Consider the following 27,427-nt stretch of genomic DNA (forward strand, 5'->3'; position numbering starts at 1 on the left):
CAGAGAATGAGGTGAATGGATGGAGTCACTGAAGCAGTTGGTGTGCGCTTAAATGGACTCCGTGGGATGGTAGAGGACAGGAAGGCCTGGAGGAACATTGTCCTTGGGGTCGTGATGGGCTGGACATGATCTTGCAACTAACAACAACAAATTCTATTCTATTCCAACTTGGAAACAATACTTGGGAGCCACTGTTGATGTAGAACAGCAGCCCACTTGCTGACAGAGGGCAGCCATTACAACCACATTCACACCAATGTTGAGTGCTGGGTGCTAATAGGTTTCTTACCAAAATCCAGAGTGCTGGAATCAATCCATACAGCTCATCATGGCTCAGCATCCATATAATCCTAGGACTGCTCTGGAAGAATTGACCAGTTTAATTCATTTCTCCCAAGTAAGGATGTTAACAGACTTCCCTTAATGAGATTATAGGGCAGAAGACAATGTTTTTCTGTTATGCTTCACCCCTGTGGAATAGTTCAGGGGTTTCCAAACTTGGCAACTTGGCAAGGCTGGAAGACTTTTAACTCCCAGGATTCCACAGCCAGCACGGCTGGCTAAGGAATTCTGGAAATTGAAGTCCAAAAGTTTTAAAGCTGCAAAATCTTTTTAAAATAGTGGTGACCAAAACTGGATGCAGTATTCCAAGTGTGGCCTTACCAAGGCATTATAAAGTGGTATCTGTATATTTCAATTCCCAGAATCCCCCAGTCAGCAGTGCTTTATTGAATACACCAATATTGGATGTGTAGCTTCTCTTGGCAAAAACAAGGAAAGTATGAATGAGACTGACTGGGCATTTCTTCCAACTATTCTTTGCAACAATAGACCTAGAGACGTACATTATAACTTAAGTTTTTAGTCCTAAAAAAACCAAAGTGCATAATATGCTGAACAACATCGACATCACTGAAGACACAAAAATTACATTTTCTGAAACCTACTGAAGTGATGTCCTTGTTATCAGTTGTAGTTTCTTATACCATCATTTCTATACAAACAACTCTGGAACACGCACATTAGATTTTTTTTTTCATTTTTAATTTCCACACTAACAAAAAAAAAATCCATTGTAACGTCAATTGACAGATTAAAGATGAATCAAACATTTTTTTAAAAAAAAATTATAAAATGGTAAGGTAGTTTTCAAAAAAAAACTTTTTTGTTAAAAAAAGTGTAGAAACTATTGCCTAAGTAAGGGAAGGGTCAATTGCATAGAAAATACAGACATGAATAAACTTGGAACAGTAGAACAGCTAACCTGGGAGTATGTTAACAATGGCTTTACAATCAGATGTGACTGGATTCCAACCTTAAGAGGCACAGCTACTGCCCATATCAGCCACTGTGTCTCAGGCCTGCAGACCTCTTGTGGTACATGTCAAACTCCAGAAATATACATAATTCAAGAATTTAATTTCTGATTAAAAAAAACATGACATCTTGTTAGGATATATGATTAAGCAAGCAAAGATACCAGACTGAGGCTAGCTAAGAGAATAATGTTCTGTCTAAATTGCCCACACGGTTGACAGTTCCAAATATTGTTTCCTTCCTTCATTGCCTCCTGAACAAATAAATGAAGTGAATCTGATGGCAAGGATGAAAAACTTAAGTTGGCTGAGCAACCATCAACATTACCTCTGGCTAACCTTGGAGCTTTCGAACAGGAACTTTTGGCCAAGACTGATTCTTCTTCTCAACAGTCTACTGATGTAGCACAGTGCTGAGTTGAGGGGATATGGAGCAGGAGGGCGTCCTATGAACAGTTCCTCTGGAAAATGCCCATCCATGAAGACTGTTAGCTAAAAAAGGTGGACGCCCAGAGACAATCCACCCAGGGTTATTTGTTGCAGCTACTTGCTTCACATTGGCTACTTGCCCATAGGCAAGATGTGTGTACCTTTACCACTGGGTGGCGAAAGAATAATGGAATATGCTGGTGCAATGAAAAGGGTCCCCCATACATTTGGGGAAGGGAAGCATGATGCAAAACAAGCATCTGAACAAAAACAAAGCATTGTCCATATGAAGGTACAAATCCAGTGTGACACAGCACAGATTTAGGCATAACTGAATCTCAATTGACAATTAATAGCCAACTGGCCAAAAATCCCACAGCATTGTTGCCTGCTAATCCCAAACTAATGCCATAAAACACAGCCATGCTATCTATAAGCCACACCTCCTCAAAGAGCCAGAGATCTTGAAAGAAAAAAACCCCTCACAGCTTGAAATATCAAAGCACTACAAAAAGTAAGCCAAAGATCTAGATAAACCCAATCCAACCCACCCCTAGTCCAGTTAATTCACACTCCTGGACTCTTTTACTTCACAATTCCAAAATTATTTATATTATGAAAATCCACAGCACCCCAAAATACTTTAAAGAATTACAACAGAAGCCTCAGCCTTCACAAAACCCATGTTTTTTTTTAAATGTATTGTTCTGCTTCTGGCCCTTCTGAAAAAAATGGAATTTGCCCAGTCTACCTAAGCCCAACCCTTAATGGCAATTCATTCCCTCCCTAACCCAACCCCCTGAGGTAACAAAATCCCTTCCCCAATATAATTATTCAAGTACAATTAATTCATATTGACCCACTCCTGCCTCCACTGCATTCACAGCTCCTAAACCTTATCTCTCATTTCATTTCTCCAGCCGCAACGTGTAGCATCCAGCTGAACCAATGTGCTTGGATGAATAGAATTGTCATTCGCTGGCTAAATCTACAAAGGATAACTAAACGGATCTCAGATGTTAGCCTAACTTGATTGAGGTTTGAGGCTTATTGGATTTATATGCCACCCTTCCCCAAGGACTCAGGGCGGCGTACAACATAAAAGAAAACACATATTACAAAAATTAAAAGGGACATTAAATAAAGTATCCAAAAAACCCCAATTGACATTTACAATAAAAATTTAAAAATTAAATTAAAATTAACAACCAAATTAATCCTATATTTTATTCTATTCAGGCCAGGCTGGCTTGCTGGAAAAGCCAACTTTATAGGGCGCGTCAGAAGGACCGGAGGTCAGAGATTATGCGAAGCTCCGGGGGCAGCTCATTCCAGAGGGAAGGCGCTCCCACAGAGAAGGCTCTCCCCCGGGGGTCGCTAGCCGACACTATCTGGCCAACGGCACTCTGAAGAGGCCAACTCCGTGGGACCGCACTGGACGGTGGGAAGCTACTGGTGGCAATAGGTGGTCTCACGGGTACCATAATATAAACTGAACACAACAACAGACAGAAGAATGTACAACGGTATCAGGAAGCCTGACAGGGATACCCCACTTAGCATTGGCAGGAGGATGGAGAAAAACCAGGTTAATAGAACTGGGTAACCACCTCCTTAGAAATCCTCTACCATTTGCCACAACCATTTCTTTGCCACTACAGATGCCCTGAAAGAATTCCCTGACTCCTGCTTGATGGTTGCCCCCTCTCAATGTCTGGCAGATTTGGCAATCCTAGCACTATCAAATGATGGCTTATGTTGGCTTTGCTCACAAAACATGCCGAGAAGGAAGCCACAAGCGGCAGTGGGAGGGTGGAGGTGTAGTTTAAACCCCACATGCCAGCTTTTTAATTTTTTCAAGCTCAGATTTTTGATGGATGGGACCGTCTGGATTCTCAATGGTTGTGCCTTGGCTTTCTTTGATCTGGAAGGCCATGATTTGAAGGTAGGCACCAGGCAACCCTATGGTGAGTGAAGAACATAGTGAGCTGTTTTTTTTAAGGGGGTGCAAATTGGGACACATGCTTCCTCACTAGCAGAGGTTACTTGCTCAGGGCATCATACAAACAGGGCTATGACTAAGCTGTGTGAAAGACCCCAATAGTCAAATGCAGAGGTGGGGAATTATGGCCCCTTTATGACTTGTGCACTTCAACTCTCAATATTCATGAGCTGAGAGCTGGCTCAGGAATTCTGGGACTTGGAAGTCCACAAGTCATAAAAGTGCCATAGTTTCCCATCCATGGTCTAACCCAATGAAGGATACCAGAGCTACATATGCCATCTTTCATTCCTGGAAGCTCAAACAAGAAGATGTCGTGACAGCAACAGGGAAAACTGATGACCAATAAGTCACTGAATAAACAAAAGAACTGGGATTGCTGAATTATTATTCTTTTTTTGCCTCTCTCACTTCGCTTGATACACCACAACAATTTCAGTACCCAAACTCTTGCTCAAATAATTCAACAATATATTATTTGGCCCACCCCCCTCTAGTTCAATATAGGTTGGAAAGATTCATTTGGAAGGCAAATGCTGTACAGAAGTGTAAAGACACATTTTGATTATCCATTGATCGACTGGAAGATAAAAGAAAAGTGAATGTAAATGCTTTTGGGAAAAACTCAAAGCAGGGGTGGGAATATGTGGCCTCTTCATCAGAGATTGCTGAAGTAAAATTTCCCAGCAATGCCCATGGTGGCTGAGGCAGTTGGGATTGTTAATTCAGCAGCATCTTGAGCAGTGTTTCTCAACTGAGGCAACTTGAAGATGTGCGGACTTCAATTCCCAGAATTCTGGTTGGGGAATTCTGGAAGTTGAAGTCCACATGTCTTTTAAGTTTTGAGAAACATTGATCTGGAGTCCCACAGTTGTCCCATAGTTTGGCAAACTATGACATGGATGACTGAGAAATCTCCATAGACATTTAACCATCGATCTGGAGGGTTCACAAGTTTCTATTCCAGATCTGAGAATGATAAATATTTCCTGCACACCAATAAATATCAATGTGAAATCAATAATCCAAGATGGCTATCAATATGTGGGCATACTTTGGGGGCTTATATGCAGACGCTCCATCTTTTGCACATAGATCTGCAGTCACAATGTTTATCATTACACACATGAAAATAAAGAAGTAATGTAGCCAAAAAGCAAATAACCCCACAATAGTCACATGCACCCAAATGTCTCAACCGTTATCACAGCTATAATGAGATACAAACTACTAGGACATGGCAGAAGAGCGTATGATTGGCTGGATTTCCTGGAGATTTCTTTTTTATTTGGCTGAGTCTAAAGACTAAAGAAACCCAAAGGGTGATTCAATTCAACAGGTTCCCTCAACTTGGCCCCTTCCAAATGGATTAAGAATGGAACTTCCAGAATTCCCAGCCAGCATATTATCTGGGAAACTTCCGGAGGTCACAAGATTGGGGAAGGCTGAGGTAAAATATAGAAATGGAGAAGAAGCGAGCAATGGGGGAAAAAAATCTTGTAGAATAAATAGATGAGAAGCCCTTTGTATGCTCTCTTCTCCATTTCATGACTCAGATCTCCAAGGCAAGTGAAAAGCCATTTTCTATGAGGACAGAATGAAGCAGTAAAGGGAAGGGAATCTTCCAGTCATTTCGTCTGAATCTTCCTATGTCTTCTTTGTTCCACCTGGAGACACGTTGCTTTTATAAAGCATTTTCTTCTCACCTTCTGTTTGTTTGGACTGGGGACAGACCCATTTAGATTAGAACATGTTTCTATTTAGCGTCCCTCAGAACATTTCTACAGAAAAACAGAGATCTGGCAGAACGAAGGGATGGCTTCCAAATTCTCATTTTCCAGCACTACAGTTCCTGTGTAAAAAGCCAGCTGCAAAAGTCCTATACATATCAATAGTTGCAGAAGACTTGTAAATGTTTCCTCTACTTTGATTGTGACCAGATCAGTGATCTGTTGTTTTCGTTGTTGTTGTTTTTTTTTAAAAAAAAGATTTACTAGCAGAAGTGTAATTTATTCAAAGTTTAGTAAGGAGAGAACTTGGGTTTTCTCTCAGGATATTGCCAAAATTCAGTTTCTGTTCGAGGAAAGGAAAACATAAAAGTATCAAAACTTGTTTTCAAGGATCCCTTTAGAAAAAACATCTAATCTGAGGATGCTGGACAAATGCACTGCTATGGTTGCTGGCAGAAGAAATCTGGGATTAATCTTCCAAAAATCAGTATAAACATCCAGCAGTTACTCACAAGCTGCTGGCAGAGAGAACAAATCAATGGCATCCTTCAACCTTGTCCCCCGTCATTGTTTCAAAACTATAGAATCTTAATATCTTCGGACCTCTAAGTCCAAGAGGCTGATTGATTGGAAAAAGCAAGCGAGAAGTACACACTTGTCAAAACAAAAAAGTGTGCACCTTTTTTGAAAAAAAGGCACCAAATATGAGCAACAGCATTTGTTTTAAAAAATCACTGGTCTGAAAAGGAATCCTAAAACGTTTTCTTTCTTGGTTTTAGAAATGGTGGGGGGGGGAACCTGCCCCTCCTCCACTTGTTCTTTTAATGAAAAGGCCCTCCTTGCGGAGGAGACTGAGGATTAAGACATCTTCCAGAAGGTCAGTGAGGCAGTCAAGACCCCCGCAGCAAAGACAGCAATGGTTTGCCAAGTGGGGGTGCCGAAAAAGGAGAGGAGGCCTTCCTGGAAGGGACAAACAACAAAGGGAGGGAGAACACAAAAGACATCTTGTGGTGAAATGAAGACACGTTACAGCAATACAGGTAATCCTCGTCTTATGACCTGTGACTTATGACGGACCCTCAAAAACGTACTGACCAACCTGGTTTTGAAGTTCTGACCGCCACAAGTCATGTGACTGCATTTCAGGCCCTCAGGCAACCGGCTCACTTTGATGGCCATTTGAAGTGTCCTACAGGTAATGTGACTTGCAAGGCTGAAAATTCTCATTTATTTCCACTTTTGGAAATAACCACGGCATTCACTTAATGACTGCGCAAATTTAAAAAAGGGTGAAAATTGGGTTGGCTTCTTTAGGGTCAGGCTCCATTACATTCATAAGTTGAGGATTTCCTATCCAAGCATCAAGATAACAGTGTCATGTTTACAGTTGTCCCATGAAAGTCCACATCCCTGCATTTCTATCTTTGCAGCAATTTTGTGAAGAAGACTGGGCTGAGACAGAGCACCCCCAAAACATCCAGCAATAGGGTCTTGATCTGTCCAACACACACACACACAAACACACACACACACACACACCGGTCAGAATCAACATTTTGGGATGGAGTAAACTCAAGAAATGTTGAGGAATTGTTAAGCTGGGAGAAAACACATAAAGAGGCAGTAAGGAGCTTTAAGAACACCACACTTCACATCTTCCCTCTTTTTTTTGTTAAATATAAAAAGGAATTTAATTACTTGACAGCCTCTGTTCCCTAGTGAACTACTAACATCAATGTGACCGGTTCTCACCACATGCTAAACCACCATGTGATTTGTCTGGCTTTGGCTTGGTCTGTAAGGCAAATGTAAACGTATGTGCTAGTCGTTTCTGACTCTAGGGGGTGGTGCTCATCTCCGTTTCAAAGCCGAAGAGCCAGCGCTGTCGGAAGACGTCTCTGTGGTCATATGGCCAGCATGACTAAATACTGAAGACGCATGGAACACTGTTACTTTCCCATCAAAGCTGGTCCCTATTTTTCTATTGCATTTTTACATGCTTTTGAACTGCTAGGTTGGCAGAAGCTGGGACAAGTAATAGGAGCTCTCTCCGTTATGTGGCGCTAGGGATTTGAACTGCCAAACTTTCAGTGTCTTAGCCACTGAGCCACCGTGTTCCTTGGCTCAGTCTGTAGGAATTCAATAACTTTTAAATCCATAGTATATGGCTTAGTGTACTGTACATGCTCAGAACTGTCGATTACTAAAACATACAGTTAAGTAAATCTGAGCTCAGTGGGCCAAGCCAAAATAATTGTCAATATATGCTTGCCCTCAGAATTAACAATACTGCACAAAACTTTAGTTTGTGGGCCCTGGAGTTTTGGTATTAAAAAAAACTGAAATCTGCTTGCCTCTTTGATAAAGGTTTTCTAATCTTAAGGAAGTCAATGTAAAGTTCCTTTAAACTCTAAGTGACTTTAAATGACATTTACAGTGTAAATGAGAGCCAGCTTGGTATAGTGGTTAAAGTTCCACTTTAGGTATGAAAGTTGGCTGGGTGACTTTGGGCCAGCCACCAGGAAACTGAGTTCTAGTCCTATTTTAGGCATGAAAATTGGCTGGGTGACTTTGGGCCAGCCACCAGGAGACTGTGAGTTCTAGTCCTGTTTTAGGCATAAAAGCTGACGATATGAACTTGAGCAATCACTTTCTCTCAGCCCAACCCATCTCAAAGGGTTGTTGTGGGGAAAACAGGAGGAGGAAGGAGTATTATGTATATTTGCTGCCTTGAGTTACTTATAAAGTAATAAAGCTGGGATAAAAAAAATCTAATAAGTAAACTCACCCATCCTCCCTGGGCTTGGATCCAGGACAGGACATGTTCCTGGATATATTCCATAGTCCAGCTGATGACAGTCCTTAGGAGCTCTGGTAATTTACTGCACACTACCTGTTGAAAAAGGACAGAAAAAAAGAAAGAAAAAAATAGTTATTAAAAACAGCCAAAAGGGGGGAGAAGTCCAAAAATGAAAAATGAAGCTAAAAATCAACAGCAACTGGCAAGGGTGTCTGAAAAAGGGGAAGACTAGAAATGACATGATGGAACGTGGTGGCTCAGTGGCTAAGACACTCAGCTTGTCAATCAGAATGGTCGGCAGTTCAGTGGTTCGAATCCCTAGTGCCGCATAACGGAGTGAGCTCCCGTTACTTGTCCCAGCTTCTGCCAACCTAGCAGTTCAAAAGCATGTAAAAAATGCAGGTAGAAAAATAGGGACCACCTTTGGTTTGAAGGTGACAGCATTCTGTGCGCCTTCGGCGTTTAGTCATGCTGGCCATATGACCATAGAGACTTGTTTTTGGGCAGTCTCTTGTTTTAATCCTTTTTAATGTTTTTCATTTCTGTAAGCCGCCCGGAGTCCTCCGGGATTGGGCGGCCTATAAATTCAATAAATGAAATGAAATGAAATGAGCACTGGCTCTTTGGCTTAGAAACGGAGATGAACACTGCCACAGAAGTGGGTTGCTCCTGGTTCGGCTTGGTTTGGCTGAACCAATAGTGGTGATTCGGCCTAGGTTACAACTTGGGCTGGCCACAGCCCCGAAGTGGTTCCCTGGTCTCCTGCCGTTGCCAGCATGTTTCTGCGCATGTGCAGAACAGATTACAGTCAACTGCGCATGCATTAGCAAAGTGCGGCAGCTGCAGGGGTGAGTGAATAGCAATAGTAACAATAGCAGTTAGACTTATATACCGCTTCATAGGGCTTTCAGCCCTCTCTAAGCAGTTTACAGAGTCAGCATATTGCCCCCACAGTCTGGGTCCTCATTTCACCCACCTCGGAAGGATGGAAGGCTGAGTCAGCTTTGAGCCGGTGAGATTAGAACCGCTGAACTGCATATAACAGTCAGCTGAAGTGGCCTGCAGTATTGCACCCTAACTACTGCGCCACCTCGGCTTCTAGGCAAGCAGCGTGCAAGCAAAGCACGCACGAAGCGAACTGGTATCAACTGGTACAGGAACCCAACCCTGCACTGTCCCCTAGAGTCGGGAATGACTAGCATAAATGTGTGAGGGGAACACTTACCTTTAGAAATGACATACTTACTTTTAGGACCAACTTGCATGCAAAATAAAACAACGCCACCACACGGCCCCAGTTAAAAGCACCGTCCGAGAACATCTCTGCAGCCACTCGAAAGAAAACTTCCTTGGGGGGGTACATCTGAACTTGTTCTATCATCCTGGAGGGTGCAGCAAACAAACAAACAAAAAAAAAACAAAACACCAGTCTAAATTACTGACAGTCAACATTGGGATAAGCTCAGTGAACCTAATACAATGCAGTTTTTTAAAATGATCCAAGCAGAGTTAAATTTTGGCCTCCTGTAAAGCTAAGCTCTTTGAAGTCATTTGTAAGAAATTCACTAGAACTGGAAGCAGAAAGTGAAAGAGTTGTCAAGCTGACAAGAAATAGGCAGCTTTTATTTATTCATTCATTTATTTGTATCCCGCCTTCATTATTTTCACAAATAACTCAAGGCAGCGAACATATCCAATAGACCTTCCTCCTCTTATTTGCCCCACAACAACAACAACCTTGTGAAATGGGTTGGGCTGAGAGAGTGACTGGCCCAAAGTCACCCAGCTGGCTTTCATGGCTAAAGCAGAATTTGAACTCATTGTCTTATGCTTTCTAACTTGCTGCTTTAATCACTAGACCAGTAATAGCTAAGGTGACCAGACGTCCCGCTTTTGGCGGGACAGTCCCGATTTTTAATAATTTGTCATGCGTCCCGCGGCATTTTTAAAAAGTCCTGATTTTTTGAAAGAATGCACGACAAGCTAGGGAACGGCGGGAGAATGGGAAGGGAGAGGCTTCATTGCTCAGGGGAACTGAACCAGCAATTCGTAGACAATCAAACCAGAAGGCTTAGCTGTTTCCCAGGTGTGCTCCTTTGGGAGGAGGGGGTTACTGGTTGGAAGTCTGCGAGGTGGGATCACCGCGCAAGCGTCTGGAGGAGGAAAGAACGGAACCTTCCAGTAGGGGAGGGGCTTCTGCTGGTCCTCTCGCCGAAGGCGGCCCAGCACCAAAGATCAGAGAGAGAGACAGAGAGAGGGGGGGGGGAACGTAGGAGCCGGAACAGAGGCAAGGAATAGCAATAGCAATAGCAATAGCAGTAGACTTATATACCGCTTCATAGGCCTTTCAGGCCTCTCTAAGCGGTTTACAGAGAGTCAGCATATTGCCCCCAACAATCTGGGTCCTCATTTTACCCACCTCGGAAGGATGGAAGGCTGAGTCAACCCTGAGCCGGTGAGATTTGAACCGCTGACCTGCTGATCTAGCAGTAGCCTGCAGTGCTGCATTTAACCAAAAGAGCGGCTCCCTGCTGACCCAATCGCGCAATCTGCTCTCCACCCCGAGAAGGCACGAGGCTCTCACCTGCTTTTGCCATTCCGCGTCCTTCGCAGGCAACTCAGTGTCGGGAAGAGCTCCAGCCCTTTTCTCACTCTCATCTCTTGCACATGTGCAAACAAAATACCCTCCTGGGCCAGGATCAAGACGGAGGAGGCAACGACTCTCCTCCCACTGTCGCCACTGTGCAATGAAGGGAGTAAATGGGAACGCAGCTCAGGGGAGCCATGCTGCACAGGAGACTCCTCAGTGCCAGATTCAAGTCAGCGCGAGCCGCGGTCCCCTTCGTGTTGGCTCAGGAAGGAGGGGAATGGGAAGCAGCAGCAGCAGCAGCTGGTTGGGTGCAGGGAGGGAAGAGCTTCGGTTCTCCTGCACTGCATAGGGCTCTCCTTGCGCAGGGCTCTGGAGCTCTTCCCTCTCTGCATCCAGAGACAGCTGCTCCAGCTCTTTCCTGAGCCAACACGAAGGGGACCAAACCAGAGTCTGGCGCTGAGGTGTCTCCTGCACAGCGCAGCCAGCTACTCATTTCTCAGTGGCGGCAGCGGAAGAAGTCGCTGTCCCCGCTGCCGTGATCCCGGCCCAGGAGGGTATTTTGCTTGCAGGCGCAAGAAAGAGATGAAAGAGAAAAGGGGAGAATGAGGGAGAGATAGAGAAATGAAAGAGAGCTGGAAGGAGAGAATGGGAAAGAGGGAAAATAGAGGGAAATAAATTAGAGGGATAAGGGGGAGAAGGAGAAAGAAATGAAAGAGAGCTGAAGGGAGAGAATGAGAGAGAGGGAAACAAATCAGGGGGAAAGAAAGGAAGAGGAAAGAAAGAAAGCTTTTCTCAGACCTATGACGAAAGCAATGGCAAGCTAGATCTCTTGCCAAGAAAACTGCAGTTTGCCAGAAGGCACAACTTGGAAGCAAGTCTGATTTTTTTAAAGAAAATAACAGAGGGCCAAAAAATGCATCTGAAAATAAGATTATTTATAATTTTGGATAACGTATTATATTGTCAAACTCAAAAGAAATCAAAATATATATCCTATTGCTGTTAGTACAATCTTGCAAGCTTCTATCAACTTAAGAGTTCACTATGAAAAGATTACAGAGAAGCAATTTCCTACAATTAATAACTTCATTTTGGATTTGCTATCATATTCCATGAGAAAGGAAGAAAGAGGGGAAAGGGAAGGAAAGATAGAAAGGAAGAAGAGAAAGGGAGAGAAAAAATAGAGAAAAACAGAAATGAGAGGGAGGGGGAGAGAAGAGAGAGACCCTATTCCCACAGAAAACACCGAGCTATGAAATCTCAGTGAACTGAACCAGCAATTCGTAGACAATCAAACCAGGGGGCTTAGCTGTTTCCCAGGTGTGGGGAACGTATCAAAGACATGACTGAGGGCCTTAAAGAAATAATGAAGCCCACAGATTATTATCATGGGTGGGAGTGGGTGCCTGGAAAGAGGAAGGGAAGGAAAAGCGAAAGCGAAAGAGGGAAAGTGAGGCATTTTCAGCCCTGAATCCCCAGAAGGAAAAAGAGGCATTTGAGCAAAAGGATTTTTGCTTCTTCAGAAAATTCACTTTTTCTTCTGAATCTCAAATTTGAGGCTTTGAAGGTCAGGCAAGAGGGGAGCTTCTGTTCCTTCTGGGGGAACCCCTGAATTTGGGGAGGAGACCCACCCCCATAATCCCCCATTGCTCAATCAGGGCCTGGAGGGGGAGGGGAACTGAGGGAGGGTATTGGCGGCTCAGAGTTGCTTCTCTGGAACTGGTTCCCCTTTGTGAAAGGGGCTGGAAACCCTCCCTTTGAAGGGATCCATGGACCATATAGACCAAATTTTTAATCAAGAACCCCCCACCCCCCGGTCAATTGTGTCCCTCTTTACCAATGTTAAAATCTGGTCATCTTAGTAATGGCAAACATTTTTCTGCTCGGGTACCAAAAGGGTGCGCTCACTCAATAATAGCATGCGCGGGTGTGCCCACACCTATAGTGCAATGCCCTCCCTCATGTATGTGCAGTTGGAAATGAACTTCCGGTTTGCCCAGTGGACCATTTTTCGCCCACCCCAGGCTTCAGGAACGTCTCCTGAAGCCTAGGGAGGGTAAAAATGGCCTCTCCCGGCCTCTGGAAGTCCAGAAAATCAGCTGTCCAGCACATACATGTGCGCTGGAGCTGACACAGGGCAACGCCTCACGTGCCCTTAGCTATGGCTCCGCGTGCCACCTGGGGCACATGTGCCATAGGTTCACCATCATGGCACTAGACCAAACTCCCCCCCCCCCGCCAATCTCGCTTTTGCTACCCAGACACCTTCCTAAAGTGCTGGGACTGCAATTCCCTTCCGATAAAAGGTCTGTATGCGAAGAATCAGGTAATTATAAATTGCATTATCCAATTAAGTCAAATTTCCTGTAAGGAGCTCCCAGGCTTGCTTAGCATCAAACTGGCAATATGAAGTGGATGCATAGTATTCCTAGTCCTGGTACCCCTCCCTTGCAATACTCAATCCAGAGCAATTCACATGGCATTTGTTTTGGCTTGGGTGCTGTTTTCAAAAATTATTAACACAATTATTTAAAAAATTGTCCATGCGCATCTGTACTCTGTATAGGATTTGTTAGATCACAATGTTCTGTAATAATTTACATGGCATTTGAACAACTTATATAGCCAATTATATAGCTTTAATTTAATTTTTACTGTGCAATGCTCTGCAAACTGCAGTACTTAAATATAAATAAAACTAATTGATTGATTTAATCAGTTCAAGATTACACAGAGGTGACAAACAGATTAACAGCAGACAGAAAAGCAATAACTATGTGAATGCAAAGCTTACTTTTATTAGGCAGAAGACTAATAGCAGATATATATCTGGACTCTGGGGATTTTATACAACAGGTATTCCTTGACTTATGACTTAACAACTGTTTGAAGCTATACTGCCCTCCAAAAGGTACTTATGACCTGGATTTCAAAGTTCCAATGTCAGCACACCCACCCACCCACCAGTCATGTGATTATATTTTGGGTGCTTCGTAACCGTGGCACGACAAAACCGCGCTCGTCAAAATAGCGGTGATAAAATCGCGTCGCTAAAGCTGCAACGTCATCACCGCGCGTCATCACCGCCGCAACAACAGCGCGGCGACAGAAGGGCACTTTAAAACAGCGCGGCGGCAGAAAGCGGATTTAAATTAAGGTAAGGGTTAGGATTAGGATTAGGTTTAGGTTAGGTTTAGGGTTAGGTTTAGGATGCTGAGTGCTTGGGAATGGGCGGATTTGCCCTCCGCGATTATGTCATCGCGGTAGGGTCGCATTTTTCCTTAGCGCTTCGAACGGCGCGAATTAGTCTTCGCGCTTATGTCTCCGCGGATAAGGGCTTCGCGGATTTGTGGTGGAACCCTTCGTAACTGGCCCATATTTATGACCATTTGCAGCTTCCTATGGTCTTGTGATCATGAATTACCATGTGCGCACACGCACATGTGCATTTTGCAAGAGAGAGAGGGAGAAAGAGAGAATAACTTTATTGTCACTTAGAATGTATAGTAATCGGCATACATTAAAATGAAATGTTGTTGCATACAGCTCTCAAAGGGTCACCCCCTCCAATATTTTATTTCCAGTTTCTGGCAAAATCTGCCCATTATGGACAATATATGTAATAATAATAAAACAAAATGGAACAATTGGGCTACAACTACTACAAAATATATCATAAAATAGGGTCGGTCAGATGGGTGCCTGAACTTATGACCGTCGTGACGTATGATGGAATTCCGGGCTCCACTGCATTGTAAGTAAAAGTCTCCCTATAGTTCTTTCCGCCCCCCCAACCAACGTTGCTTAGAAGTGTTCATGAATAATGGGACTGCAAATAACAATTTAGATCTTCTAAGGAAGAAATAACGGCTGCAGTGGTGGCACAACAAACACTGAAGCCTGACCATGTTACCTCTGCAGCTCCGTGTTTCCATCCAGCTCATCTCCAATCCGGCGCAGGCAGTCACTTAGCGATTTGGTATTGGAATTACAAGCCTGAGCCTCTGGATCTTCCAGCTCTGCCATGGTCACTTCAATGCGCTCTGAATCTCCACAGCATTGTACTCGATCCCTGATAAAGCTGAAACAGAATCCCAGTAAAATAAAATTAATCCTACGAGAATTTTCAGCCCGAAATCTCAACCAGCTCTGTCACTGCAGGTCTTGGCAGAAGAATTGACAGCTCGAAGTCTTGGCTTTATTGCTAGTCCTTCCAAGAGGGGGGATGATATGCCTCTAGAACAGCAGTCACCAATTGGTGGTCGGTGAGAAAATTTTGGTGGTCCGCAGGAAAATTATTTGCATTTTTTATATTGCACTAAATCAGGGGTCCTCAAACTGCAGCCCCTGGGAGGGATACATGCAATGAACTTTTGTGTTGCTGCAGAGTCTCTCCCTTCAGTGTCTTTTTGTGTGGGTCAGAGGGGGCGGGCAGAAATTCCGACTTGGGTTCTGCTTCAGCCTCCTGGTGCGGGGCTTTGGGCGAATGCTGGAGAGAAGCACTACTGGTGATGAAGAGCCAGAGGGCCTTGTTCCAATGGGACTGCATCATGGCCTGGAACTGGCTGACCATCTCAGCCACTGAGCCTCCAGGCACTGATACCTGGCCTTGCACTCCCACAGGTCTTCCCTCTGTTTGGAAAGCCTATGCTCATAGTAAGGTGCTTCTGCTGAGCCTCCTTCTTGGTCAGACCCAATTTGAACTGAGCCAGCTGTTTTGCCAACTCTTTCTCATGCTTAGCTCCAACAACTGCTTCCTTTTGGGGCTCTAAGGAGCCTGGGCCGGGAGGCGAGGAGTGGCAAGTAGAGGCTGGTGAGGCGCCCCTCGACATGAGTCACATCGAGTTGGCCATGCCCACCCAGTCACATGACCACCTAGCCACGCCCACCCATCTGGACATTAGGCAGATCATATTAACGGTCCGCGGGATTTAAAATTATGAATTTAGTGGTTCCTGAGGTCCGAAAGGTTAGTGACTCCTGCTCTAGAGTAGTACTTCTCAACCTTAGCTTTTCAACCATAGCAACTTCAACTTCCACACCTCTTTAACCTCATCGAGGTTGAGAAACCCTAGTCTAGATAATTGCTGAAGATACTGAATTCACCTTTTGAGAAGAATGGTTCCTGTCTGAAGGATTTGATCTGAACTTGTACCTGAAAGGGAGAAAAACACATACGTTATGAGGAGAAGAAAGGCCTCTAGTATCAAAATAGTCAAGTTAATTAAGGTCTGAACTCCTACACATCATTGAACTACATGTAGTCCTAGATTTACAATTATTTTTGTTTAATGACTATTCAAAATTAGAATGGAATGGAAAAAAGTGACTCGTGACCAGTTCTTACACTTATGGCCATTGCAGCCTCCTCACAGTCACACAATCAAACTTCAGGTGCTTGGTAATCGGCGTATATATAAGATGGTTTCAGGACACTGTGATTGTCATTTGCTAGCTTCCTAGGCAGCTTCGCAAAGTCAACGGGGGAAGTCACATTCGTTTAACAACTGCACAATTCACTTAACAACTATAATGATTCATTGAACAACCATGACAAAAAGGTCATAAAATGAAACAAAACTCACTTAACAACTGCCTCACTTAATAATGGAAATTCTGGGCTCAACTGCCTGTACTGGAATCTCACTCCAAGGATATAAAGAATTTCTATTCTCTAAGGTAAAGATAAATGTTCCCCGTGCTAGTCATTCCCGACTCTAGGGGGTGATGCTCATCTCTGTTTCAAAGCCGAAGAGTCTGAATATGTCTCCATAGTCATGTGGCCGACATGACTAAATGCCCGAAGGTGCACAGAACGCTGTTCCCTTCCCACCAAAGGTGGTTCCTATTTTTCAACTTGCATTTTTACATGCTTTCGAACTGCTAGGTTGGCAGAAGCTGGGATAAGTAACGGGAGCTCACTCTGTTATGTGGCACTAGGGATTCGAACCACCAAACTGCCAACCTTTCTGATCAACAAGCTCAGAGTCTTAGCCACTGAGCCACCACATCTCCTTCCATTGTCTATGACTCATCTAATCCCTATTATGCTCTGTCATCACATCTTGCTCAGTGAATGGTAGAAATCAATTGAGTGGCACAATAACACTATGGGCACGTGCCGTTATTATAACATAGTTTATATGTTTTGTTATGACAGGCCTAATAAATGGCAACAGCTAATCTTAGGGAGGGCAGTGGAAAAATACAAAAAGACAGGCTAGAATAGAAGGCCAGAACAAGTAGATTAAAAATAAGTACAGGTAGTTCTTGACTTACGAACACATTTGAGCCCAAAACGTATCTTGCTAACGTTGTTATGACACAGCTATGAAATGAATCAGTACAATGGTTAAGTTAGTAACACAATTATTAAATGAATCTGGCTTCCCCATTGATTTTGCTTCTCAGGAAGTCGCAAAAGATGATCACATGATCCTGGGACACTGCAACCATCAAAAATACGAGCCAGTTGCCAAGGATCTAAATTACGATCATATGACCACGGGGATGCTGCAATGGCCACAAGTATGAAAAATAGTCATGTCACTTTTTCAGTGCCCTTTGAATGGTTACTAAATGAACTGTACTAAGCCATGGTCTTCCTGTAGCGGGAAATGTTAAGACTACGGAACTAGATAAGGAAAACGAGAGAAGTATGTACAGGATAAGGTAAATCTGGTTCAGGAAGGGCACAGGTAAGAGATACTTAGATGTACTAATGAACCACAAGATCAATCTATTCCAATAGTGTAATGCAACTGAAAAGGAGGCCAACAACCTCTTGAAAAACATCAAGAGGTGCGTAGAGTCCAGCTCACAGGAAGTAATTGTCCTTTTCTGCTCTGCCTTGGTCAGGCTTCAGAGTATTGTGCTGAGTCCTGCGCTTGATCAACAGAAATAACCCTAGAGAAGAACTACCAGGACGATGAAAGATCTGGAAAACGAATTAATCCTATAAGGAATGGTTAAAAGAACTAGACATGTTTAGGTTGGAGAAGAAAAGATTGGGATGGGGCATGCTAGCCATCCTTAAATATCCGAAGGATTGTCATACTCTTCCAAAATGACCAAAGGGTTGTTGTAGAGCAGAGGTGTCACACTCGATTTCATTGAGAGCCGCATCAGGATTGAGTTTGACCTTGGGGAGGCTGGGGGGCGTGGCCAACTCACTCATGTTGGAGGTGCGTGTGGTGGCCCGAGCGCTCTGCCAGCAGAAACAGGAGCGTGGCCTGCCCGAGCTCCATTTTCGCTGGCTGAGGCACCGCAGGCCTCTAGGGAGGTTCCATGGGCCAGATCTAAGTACCCTGTGGGCTGTATCCGGCCCACGGGCCTTGAGTTCGACAGCCTGTTGTAGAGGGTTAGGGTTAGGACGATTCTCCCTTGCTCCAGAGGGTAAAGCAAAGCTAATGGGATGAATCTTCCATGGATGTAGATACAGATTAGACATTAGGAAGAACCTGAAAGTCAGAGTTTCTGGACAATGGAATGGGTTATGCATTGTCTAGAGTGGTTTCTTCACCTTCCCTGGAGGTTTTCATCTACTGGAGACAGGGTGGTGAATCTCACAGTGTCCAAGGGGATGGAACGGATGACTGATGAATCGAAACTAAGAGAATGATGAACAGAAACTAAAAAGCAAACTTACAGAACAGCATGTGAACCTTTGTACATACTCTTACTCATGTCAACATGGTTGACTCATCTTTTAACCAAGAAACCCCTTTACCACTGCCCGAAATTTACCCGTTGCAAATGTCAATAAAAATGATAAAGAAAATCAAGTTCTTCCTTCATCAGTTCTAGAAAATACAACCAATTTCCTTTTTCATTTCTCTGACATGCCACCCATTTCCTTTCAAGACAGTCTTATCATGACTAATTATTTACCAAGCAGCGTATTTATGTAATTGCTCCAAGTATCAGTTCATTATTTTTGGACTCTCTTTAGAACTAATAAAGGGACCAAGGATCTAAAATCATCCAGGCAGAGATAATTTATCTCTAACGTCAACATTCTTCTACCTGGCTCACACAGATGTCAGAGGGACCTGAAGACGGCAAAGCTGCCTTACAGCCATAACTTAAAAATTGTTTGACTTGGAGCTTCTTAGAGCTTTATGTAGGTAGTTCTTGACTTATGACCCTAAGTTATCCTGGAATTATGGTTGCAAATCATGCTGTTTGTTGGGTCATCTGGTGACCATGTCCAATTTTACAACCTTTTTTTGCAGTGGTCATTAAGTGAATTGCCGTGATTAAGTGAGTCTGTCATCCCCAATGGGTGGAAAATTGAACGTAAATGCTGGTTTCTGTCAAAAAGAATGGTATTAAATCATAGTCATGTGACCACAGGACACTGCAAACAGATGTAGATGAGGGCCAGTTACGGAGCACTCAAAATGTGATCACATGACCATGCGTGGGAGGGGGGGGGGAGATGGCCATCGGAACTTTCAACCAGGGTTGTAAGTAGCCTTGGGGAGGTCCATCACAATTTGGAACAGTCACTAAGCGGACAATTGTAAGTTGAGGCCTACCTGTACCTATATTTGTTATTAATTTGTATGACAAAATACCTTTGGTTTACCTGATGTTAGAGCAATGTGAAAATGAAACTTGTTTTTAAAATATGCTCGGCATGGCTAAAGTAGATATATAGGTTAGCAGTGATGCCAGGTTCACAAAAAGTTCAGTACTTACTTAGCCATTTCCCCCTTAACATATGTCTGTATTCTCGAATCTTTGCACATACATGTTCCTACCTCCCATGTTTTCTATTCTGTCAACACTTCCCCATGATCAGCAAAGAATGTGATCTGGAAAGAATCTTTGCCTGGCAGAGTAATACATCCTTGTCTCCCATTCACCTCCTCCAAAATGCGCCAATTAAAAATGGGTTTTACACCAGAGTAAAACTGCATTTTTCTGAAATTTCAAAACCATCTCTAGTGCCTGGACCCACATAAAACATGCTGCAGGTTATGTCTCCCTGTTTTTTTCCACATTTATACCTTGTGCCTTTTTCAACCCTCCTGATCTAAATTTAGATTGTAAGTTGCTAACAAGCAGGGACTTGTCCTTTACGTAATGATCACTAACTTGATTTTGATAAAGTAATGAGACAGATTTACAGAAGGCACTTCTAGCGATAATTATCATCCAGAGAGCCAAACAGAACTATTTCTGGAGGCAATATTTCACTGAACAATAATCTAGAAGTGTTTCTCAATTTAATCACAACTTTTAAGATGTGTGGACTTCAACTCCCAGAATTCCCTAAGCAACATCCCCTCTGGCTCCTAAATAGCTTTTAGATTTCTGTTGTGGTCAAAAAAAAAAAAAGATTCGGAAACACTATTATTTAATCTGATTAAGCATGGTCTTTTTAAGTTTAAAGAATTAACTAGGTACTTAATACACGTTAGCACCAATATCTGTAGCAAGGACCATTCATTTATTTACATGGCTGCCCATTTCTCAACAGATTCTGGGCATCTAACACAATTAAAAGTCAAAAGAAACAAATCCATAACAAAACAAACAAAATCCAATACAGGTTATAACAAAAAATAAATAAATAACATAAAGGGCCACAGCAAGAACTATAACACCCATATCAATGGCTAGAGAAAAACAAACCCAATTCATATATCTATTTTGATGAAGAAATGAATTTTATTGTCAAAAAATACAGTAGCAAATTATTAGATACATTTCTAAAATTTAGTACTTCAGATAAACTTCAATATTGTTAAAAAATTATTTTGCTAGTTTTGATTTCTGCCCACCAAAAGATATCTGTTTACCTAAAAACTGAGAATATTTTTTCTCTTTGTTTTCTCAAATTTGGAAATATAGGCAGAAAAAAAGAAATATAGTTCAAGTACTAAATTATACAATCTAAATTAATAGGACAACTACCAAAGTAACAAACCATGTAAACAGGCAATCAAGATGGATAACTGTTTTTCTTTAAAAAAAATGAGGATCTTAATTAAATCACATTTTAAAATGTTATTGAGATCTTATTTAATTCGAACACATCAATATCAATATTCATTTGAACTTTGAATTACATTTTATCAGCATATTGGTTAATACCAATCAATTGATTGGCCTTGTTTGACAAGATACACTATTTTTTATCTGTCTTTGTAAAACTGAGAAGACAAAGATGGAGGGAGGAGAAATGGAAAAGACTTGGACAGGAGGAAGAAGGGGTGGTGGGCGTACAGTTTCTTAAAATAAATTTCTGAGTTCTGCTGGAGAAAATGTAGGAATTAAATCCTACTGAGACATCACACCATAGAGTCACTTGAGAATAATTTTTGAATCTCCAGATAAGACAACCAGGTGTATCAAATGCCAAAGTAATTCCATTTTTCAGAAATTGAATCAAAAAGTACCAGAGTACTGAAAAATGTATTTCTATATCAAAGTACAAGAAAGTAATGATTCTTAAACTCGCGATTTAAATCAAATCTATCATCCTTTAAATATATTAAGTCTTCACTCTAAAGTAGGGGTCTCCAACCTTGGCCATTGGAAGACTCGTGGACTTCAATTCCCAGAATTCCTCAGCCAGCGTTGCAAAGCAAAGCTGGCCGAGGAATTCTGGGAGTTGAAGTCCACAAGTCTTCCAATGGCCAAGGTTGGAGACCCCTACTCTAAAGGATCGATGTGAAAAGCAAAACTGAATGTGAATGTTTTATAACTTATGGTTATGAGATGGACACTTTCTCTTTATTACTGGATATTTATTTTGTGTGTGTGTGTGTGTGTGTGTGTGAGAGAGAGAGAGAGAGAGGGAGGGAGGGACACAAATAACAGTTTTAAAAAAATGGATGTATTATAGTTGGAATAAATTTGGAGCACTTGCACATTTAAGAAAGGGAAAGCTTAGCCCAATAAAATAATCTAGAAACACCTGGAATATACTTCACAGCTTCACTACAATACCAATTTTTCGCTTTTCCTCATTTCATTTGTTAAGAATTCAAAAGTTTCTGTGCCGATTTGGTGTCATTTTAATTAACTTCCTGAAGACACTGCCCTTATATAGATTTTCAGTTTCTACTTTGATGCTAGCATCCATCGCCATCGCACATTTCAATGTTTTGTTGTGGCTTTGATTTTTGGGAACTTATTGTGTTCCTTTGTGCACCAGCCACTTGAAATGTTGTGACTACAACAATTTTAACAAGATAAGACTGTGCAGAGAACCTTTTCAAACATTTCCAACTCAGTTGCAGCACCTGAAATCTGCCCTTGCATCACCCACCTCCACCACCCAGAGGTTTGAACACCGCCAACTCTGCTGTCTTTGAAACTGGCTTTTTCCCACTCTTGCAAATAATCTGAATTTGTTCTTGGTAATACATCTATTCCTATTCCTTCATCCTCCTCCTCCTTAGGGGTGGATGTGTGTGTATTAATGTACTGTGGTTTTGTTTTCAATTTGAACCAGAGTTACTTTCAGGTCGGGTGCTTTTAGAAATCTAAATATCGTTTACGAGATCCTCATCGGAATTGTTAATGCACTATGGTTTTGTTTTTAATCTGAATTAAGAGTTGCTCTCGAGTCGGGTGGTTTTAAGAAATCTAAATCATCAATGACCAGATCCTCATCGGAATCCCGGCTCAGCATCCTTGGAGCGCTAAATAAAACTCTCCTGCTAGGATAGGTTCCCCTATTGTCGTTTCGAAATCCTTATTCTGATTTAGTCGCCCCGAGGAAAGGCATCACTTCACCAAGAGTAAAACCTCCCATAGATGGAAAGCACCCCGAGATTCTCAAGGAGGAAGCAGGAGAAGCTCAAAGCCAGCCGAGGGTTTTTGTCTTTTTTCTTTGCCCGCCACCTGAACCTACCTGGCAGGGTTGTCGCACGGATACAAACAAAACATGCCCACGGCCCTGCCCTTCCTCAACCCGGCGAGATTGCAGCCCTCCGCCAAGCAGAGGCAATGGGGGGACTGGCTGGGTGGGGAGGGAGACTGTCGGAGCCGATCTCCTTAGGAGAGGAGCAGCATCGAGGCGCTCAGGCTAAAGGGCGAAGGGAGCCATGGAAATCTTCATGCCCGGGCATGCCCTCGTCTTCGGAGAGGCAGCTCCGCGCGTGCTTTTGGCGTTCAGCCTCCGACAGGCTGGCCCGGCTGCCGCGCCCCGCCTTCCCTGCTCCCCGAGCCCCGGCACGCTCACCCTCCATGCGAGGCGGGAGCTCCCGCTCCCTCCCGGGACCCGCCGCTGCCGCCGCCATCGCTCCACTCTACTCAGCTGTGCCCGACTCAAGGCGGCAACCCGCTTTATAGAGTCACGTGATCCAGCGGCCGGCAGGGGGACAGGAGGATTTTTTTTAAAAAAAAAGTGAGAGGGGGGCGGGAGGAAAAGCAACGCGGAGAAAGGGAGAGGGTCATTGCCGGTCACGTGACGATGCAGCGAACGGCACCCGAGAGAGGGAGAGGCGGGCTGAAACCGTGACATCCTCTTTTCTGGTTGCCGGCTGGAAGAGCCGAGGAGGGAAGGTAGGGAGGGGGGAGGCGAGTAAAAGCAACAGGGCAAACTTCAGTCAGCCCATGCGCAGAATGGTTTTTGTAGCAAGTACATGTAAGGGCATAACCCCCCCTCCGCAGCTTGGTGGGTCACGTGACCCCGGTGCCGTCGTTCATCTCTAAAGGAAGGGGCGAAAGTAAAGCGATCGTGCGATGCGAGGTAAGGGATCATGCGAGGCGGGGGAGGCCCCGCCCCATTTGAAGAAAGACTTTAATCCTCCGGCATTGCCGATAGGGGGCAGCACAATGAATTTCAACTCAAAAAAATGTTGGATTTGCCTCTGCGTAAATACGCAAGGTTGTACAGGTCGCTAAAAGGCTAACCAGGCGGGATAGTTAGTCGTCGATTTACAACAGTTCACCTATGACCGTTCGAAGTTGCAATGGCAATAAAAAAGTGACCTATGACTATTTTTCACCCTGATGATCTGCAGCATCCCCCTTATTTAAACCATGTGATTTACATTTGTATGTTTGACAAGTGACTCATATTTATGACGGTTTCAGTGTCTTGGGGTCATACAATCCCCTTTTGCAACCTTCAGACGAAGTCAATGAGGAATCCGGATCCACTTAACAACAGTGTAACTAATTTAACCCCCCTCAGTGGTTCATTTAATAAACGTGGCAAGAAGTTGTAAAATGGTGCAAAACTCACTTAAATGAATCTCTCACTTAGCAACCTAAATTTGGGGCCCAATTGAGGTCGTATGTTGAGGACTAACTATTGTACACCCCATAAAATAAAGTTAAGCTAATAGCTTAATCATGGTTGTGTGAAATGGGGAGTTTTAAGAATTCTTCAATGAGCTAAAATAGAAATGCAGGAAAAAACCCTCTTTAGTCAAAGTGAAAAACTACATATAATTTGAAATGCAGGAATAGCAAAGATTTTTATGGCGCGTGTATTATTAAAACATAAATTTGCCTTCCTCTTATTTTCCCCACAACAACCCCGTGAGGCTGGTTGGGCTCAGAGACAGGCACTGATCCAGAGTCACCCAGCCAGCTTTCATGTCCAGGGCAAGAACTCAGAGTCTCCTGGTTTCTAGGCCAGCGCCTTAATCACTATACTGACTGGCTATGCAAACCACAGAAAAATGCCCATATTGTTGCCAATGAAACTATCAGAGTTGTCAAACTTGTTTTCACTGGTAAAGCGTTCGGGCCACCACAGGAACCCCTGAGATGAGTGATGAGCTGGCCACACCTATTCTGGCAAAGTCCACTCTGCCCCCCCCCCTCAGGCCAAACACAAACCTGATGCAGCCCTCAATGAAATAGTATGACACCCCGATGTTATATCATCAGGAATTGAATTCAACTAGGATATTTTTTTAACTTATAAAAACCCCTAACCCTATACTGTTTATGCTCTTGATCTTAACGTTTACTTAATTGTTGCTAATTTTAATCTTAATGCTTTAAATGTTTTTATACTTAAGCTTTTATTCTATTGTAAACGGTCCAGAATTACTCAGGACAATGAAATGGGCTGCACGTGAATTTAATAATAGACAAACGGCAACCAAATTGCTTAGGATTATCTGGTGTTTGGAAGGAAATAGATGTGCTATCAAGTTGTGCCAACATTTAGCAACCACATAAGTAACTTTTCTCCACCAGAAAGAATAGATTCTCAAAGTTTCCCCTTCCTGGATCAAATAAAGACATAGATTCTGATTTTTTAGTTTTAGATGTCCTAAAGTTGAATAATTTTTTTTAACCTGTACTAGGATCTCAAGTGTATCAAAGGTATACAACCTAAAGTTTTAGGGATTTAAATGAGTCTTATTAACTTGCAGAGTTCTCCAAATATTACAAATTGTGTAATTCTAAATTGATAGTAAACATTATAAAATATGGAAGCATTTCAGCTATGGGGTTCTTTGTGCTCTCTGAGCTTGGTGGTTTGTTTGCAGATGTTTTATTACTGAATTGGGTATAGCAACACCGGTGCAAACCTCCCCTCTCTTATAACACTGATATTACCTAGTTTGGTAATGAAATGTCTGCAAGAATACCACCAAGTTCAGAGTTTCCAGAGTTGTGCCCTGAGGTACAGATATTGTTCTATCGGTACATTTCAACTGTGTTTTAATTTCAATTACATTAAATCAAATGCAGTTTTTGTTCTTCCTCCATGCATTATGAGTTTACACAATTGGAATAGGCAGCTGGTCTTTTCAAAACCACTTTTTAAAAAATATATATCTGAAAATGCAATCCCATCAGTTCCTGTAAGGCACTGTAAACTTCAGGAAAACACTTTTTTTTCCCTACTCTTGGCCAAAAACATCTTTTGATATTCAAGAATTTGCTAAAGACGACAGGATATTCTGAATACACCCACAAGTTTTAAGAAAGATACAAACACTCAGCTGAAATGCAACCCATAAATTTGTCACTTTTATTATCTAGTTGTCTAGAATTTTCTATTCAAGTCTCGCATACAATAATTGTAAGAAAGATGGAAATCCAGCTGGGAAAGAGTAATGTAACCCATAAATCCAGCTGGGTTTGTACCTTTCTTAAAACTTGCAATGCACATTTTTATTGTTTGGTCACTTGCTTTCCAAAGCAGCGGGGAGGGAGGGAGAGGGATGGTTTTGTGAGCGCAGTTGCGCACACGCACATCTTCATTTGTGTGAAAGTGGGGCTGCGACCGCTGGTGCCCACCACTCATGCAGCCCAGTTGTGAATAGGCCACACCCTGGTGTTGGGCTCAAACCGCAGACTCCTGTTCTAAAATGTCACATATAACAATACACTTGTCATATTGTTTCTGTACCCAATAAATACACCATCCTTTAATAAATGCTTTTTGTTTTGCCTGAATTACTTGGTGATTTGTATTTTTGATTATTCATATTTTCAGGTGGGAAAAGAAGCCCCTTTGCAAAAGTAAAAGTGTTTCTCTCAAATTCAGGGATCAAGTTTTTATTAGCTCCACGTCAAACTCGGGTGCTTGAGTTTCAAGGTAACAGACACAACAGGAAAAATATTATATTTTGAACCATTTGGGGTAAACCATTTTATGAAATCCGATTTTGAATGGGGAATGCCAAAATCCCTGAAACAACCTGTTTCACATTTTGGAACTTTTATAGCATAAAGAGTGACAGAGATGTTCAAATCAAAATGAAATAAATTGGGACAGCCACATCTGTTTTTAAGTGCCCTGATTTGGGAAGGAAAACTTCCCTAATTTGAACAACTTATCTTTATTGCCACTGCAGTTCTTTAATGTATGGTAAAGAAGTTTAAATCAACCAAGACACATTTTCCCACCCCAGGAATCTAATACAATGCAATTGTTTGTGCTAAATAGCTTTTATTGAAGAGAAAGGAGGAAACAATTACATATCTGTTTTCATCTTTAAGGCTCATTTGTTGACTTCAGGTTCTGTTCCCTCATAAGAAATTGACACCTCTCATCAGAACAGTGGAGTGTTGATTACTTGCTTTGTTCTTCTCTGCATTAGGGAAGTCCTCAAAATAAAATTTAAAACCCAACATACAGTTCATTTACTGAACTATTGAAAGAGTCCAGTAATTCCCCATAGAGAATATTATAAAACAAGCAGTCTAATTACTTCGCCAAAGCTTTTAGCTCTTTGAGCTATAATCTCTGACAAGAGTACTGAAAAAGTCCATCTTCCTTTTTATTTCCCACTGAAGTAGAATCTTACAGAAGGCAGGCTATGATTTGGTATGCAAGAAATAAACATACCACTAGCAGTAACAGAGTTCTCAAACTGCACCACCATAACTGCTTACATCAGCCTTGTGCAGGTTAAACATAACTGGCAATGTATTTTGACAACTTCACTCTTCCATTTAAAAAAAAAAAATTTGGACAACCATCCTAAGAGGTTCCAACCCAGAGATGCTTCCAAGTCACCGGTATAACACTTAATTCTAAATTAGTTTAAAATAGTGTTTCTCCACGTCAGCAACTTTAAGAAGTGTGGACTTTTAGTCCCAGAAGTCCCCAATCAGCACGAC

At 42.5% G+C, this 27,427-nt stretch overlaps 1 protein-coding gene across 2 annotated transcripts; it reads right to left on the reverse strand.

Moving 5' to 3' along the window:
* Nucleotides 1-1,022: 1,022 nt before the first annotated feature.
* LOC106538695 (apoptosis regulator BAX) lies at nt 1,023-23,297 on the reverse strand. 2 transcript variants are annotated; one of them, XM_087713824.1, is made up of 6 exons: nt 23,070-23,297; nt 15,974-16,022; nt 14,781-14,948; nt 9,524-9,659; nt 8,266-8,370; nt 1,023-6,437 (listed from the first exon to the last, which is right to left on the reverse strand). In XM_087713824.1, the coding sequence occupies exons 1-6, from the start codon at nt 23,125-23,127 to the stop codon at nt 6,336-6,338; spliced, it is 618 nt and encodes a 205-aa protein (XP_087569950.1). In that variant the 5' UTR covers nt 23,128-23,297; the 3' UTR covers nt 1,023-6,335. The 2 variants fall into 2 exon arrangements, with proteins under 2 accessions (XP_087569950.1, XP_087569951.1); XM_087713825.1 differs by lacking the exon at nt 23,070-23,297 and adding an exon at nt 22,740-22,759.
* Between the last annotated feature and the right edge of the window lie 4,130 nt (nt 23,298-27,427).

Source organism: Thamnophis sirtalis, unplaced genomic scaffold, assembly GCF_051295495.1.
Source record: "Thamnophis sirtalis isolate CommonGarterSnake01/CBP01778 unplaced genomic scaffold, rThaSir2_p1.2 scaffold_4, whole genome shotgun sequence".
Taxonomy (NCBI): Eukaryota; Metazoa; Chordata; class Lepidosauria; order Squamata; family Natricidae; genus Thamnophis; species Thamnophis sirtalis.

Excerpts from the sequence above, each read along its gene's own strand:
- LOC106538695 (XM_087713824.1), bottom strand. The coding sequence starts at position 23,127 with ATGGCGGCGGCAGCGGCGGGTCCCGGGAGGGAGCGGGAGCTCCCGCCT. Across the intron at positions 8,371-9,523 it reads CATGCAAGTTGGTCCTAAAA|GTAGTGTGCAGTAAATTACC; the intron begins GTAAGTATGTCA and ends CTTTTTCAACAG. Across the intron at positions 6,438-8,265 it reads TCCAAGCCCAGGGAGGATGG|GAAGGCCTCCTCTCCTTTTT; the intron begins GTGAGTTTACTT and ends TGTCCCTTCCAG.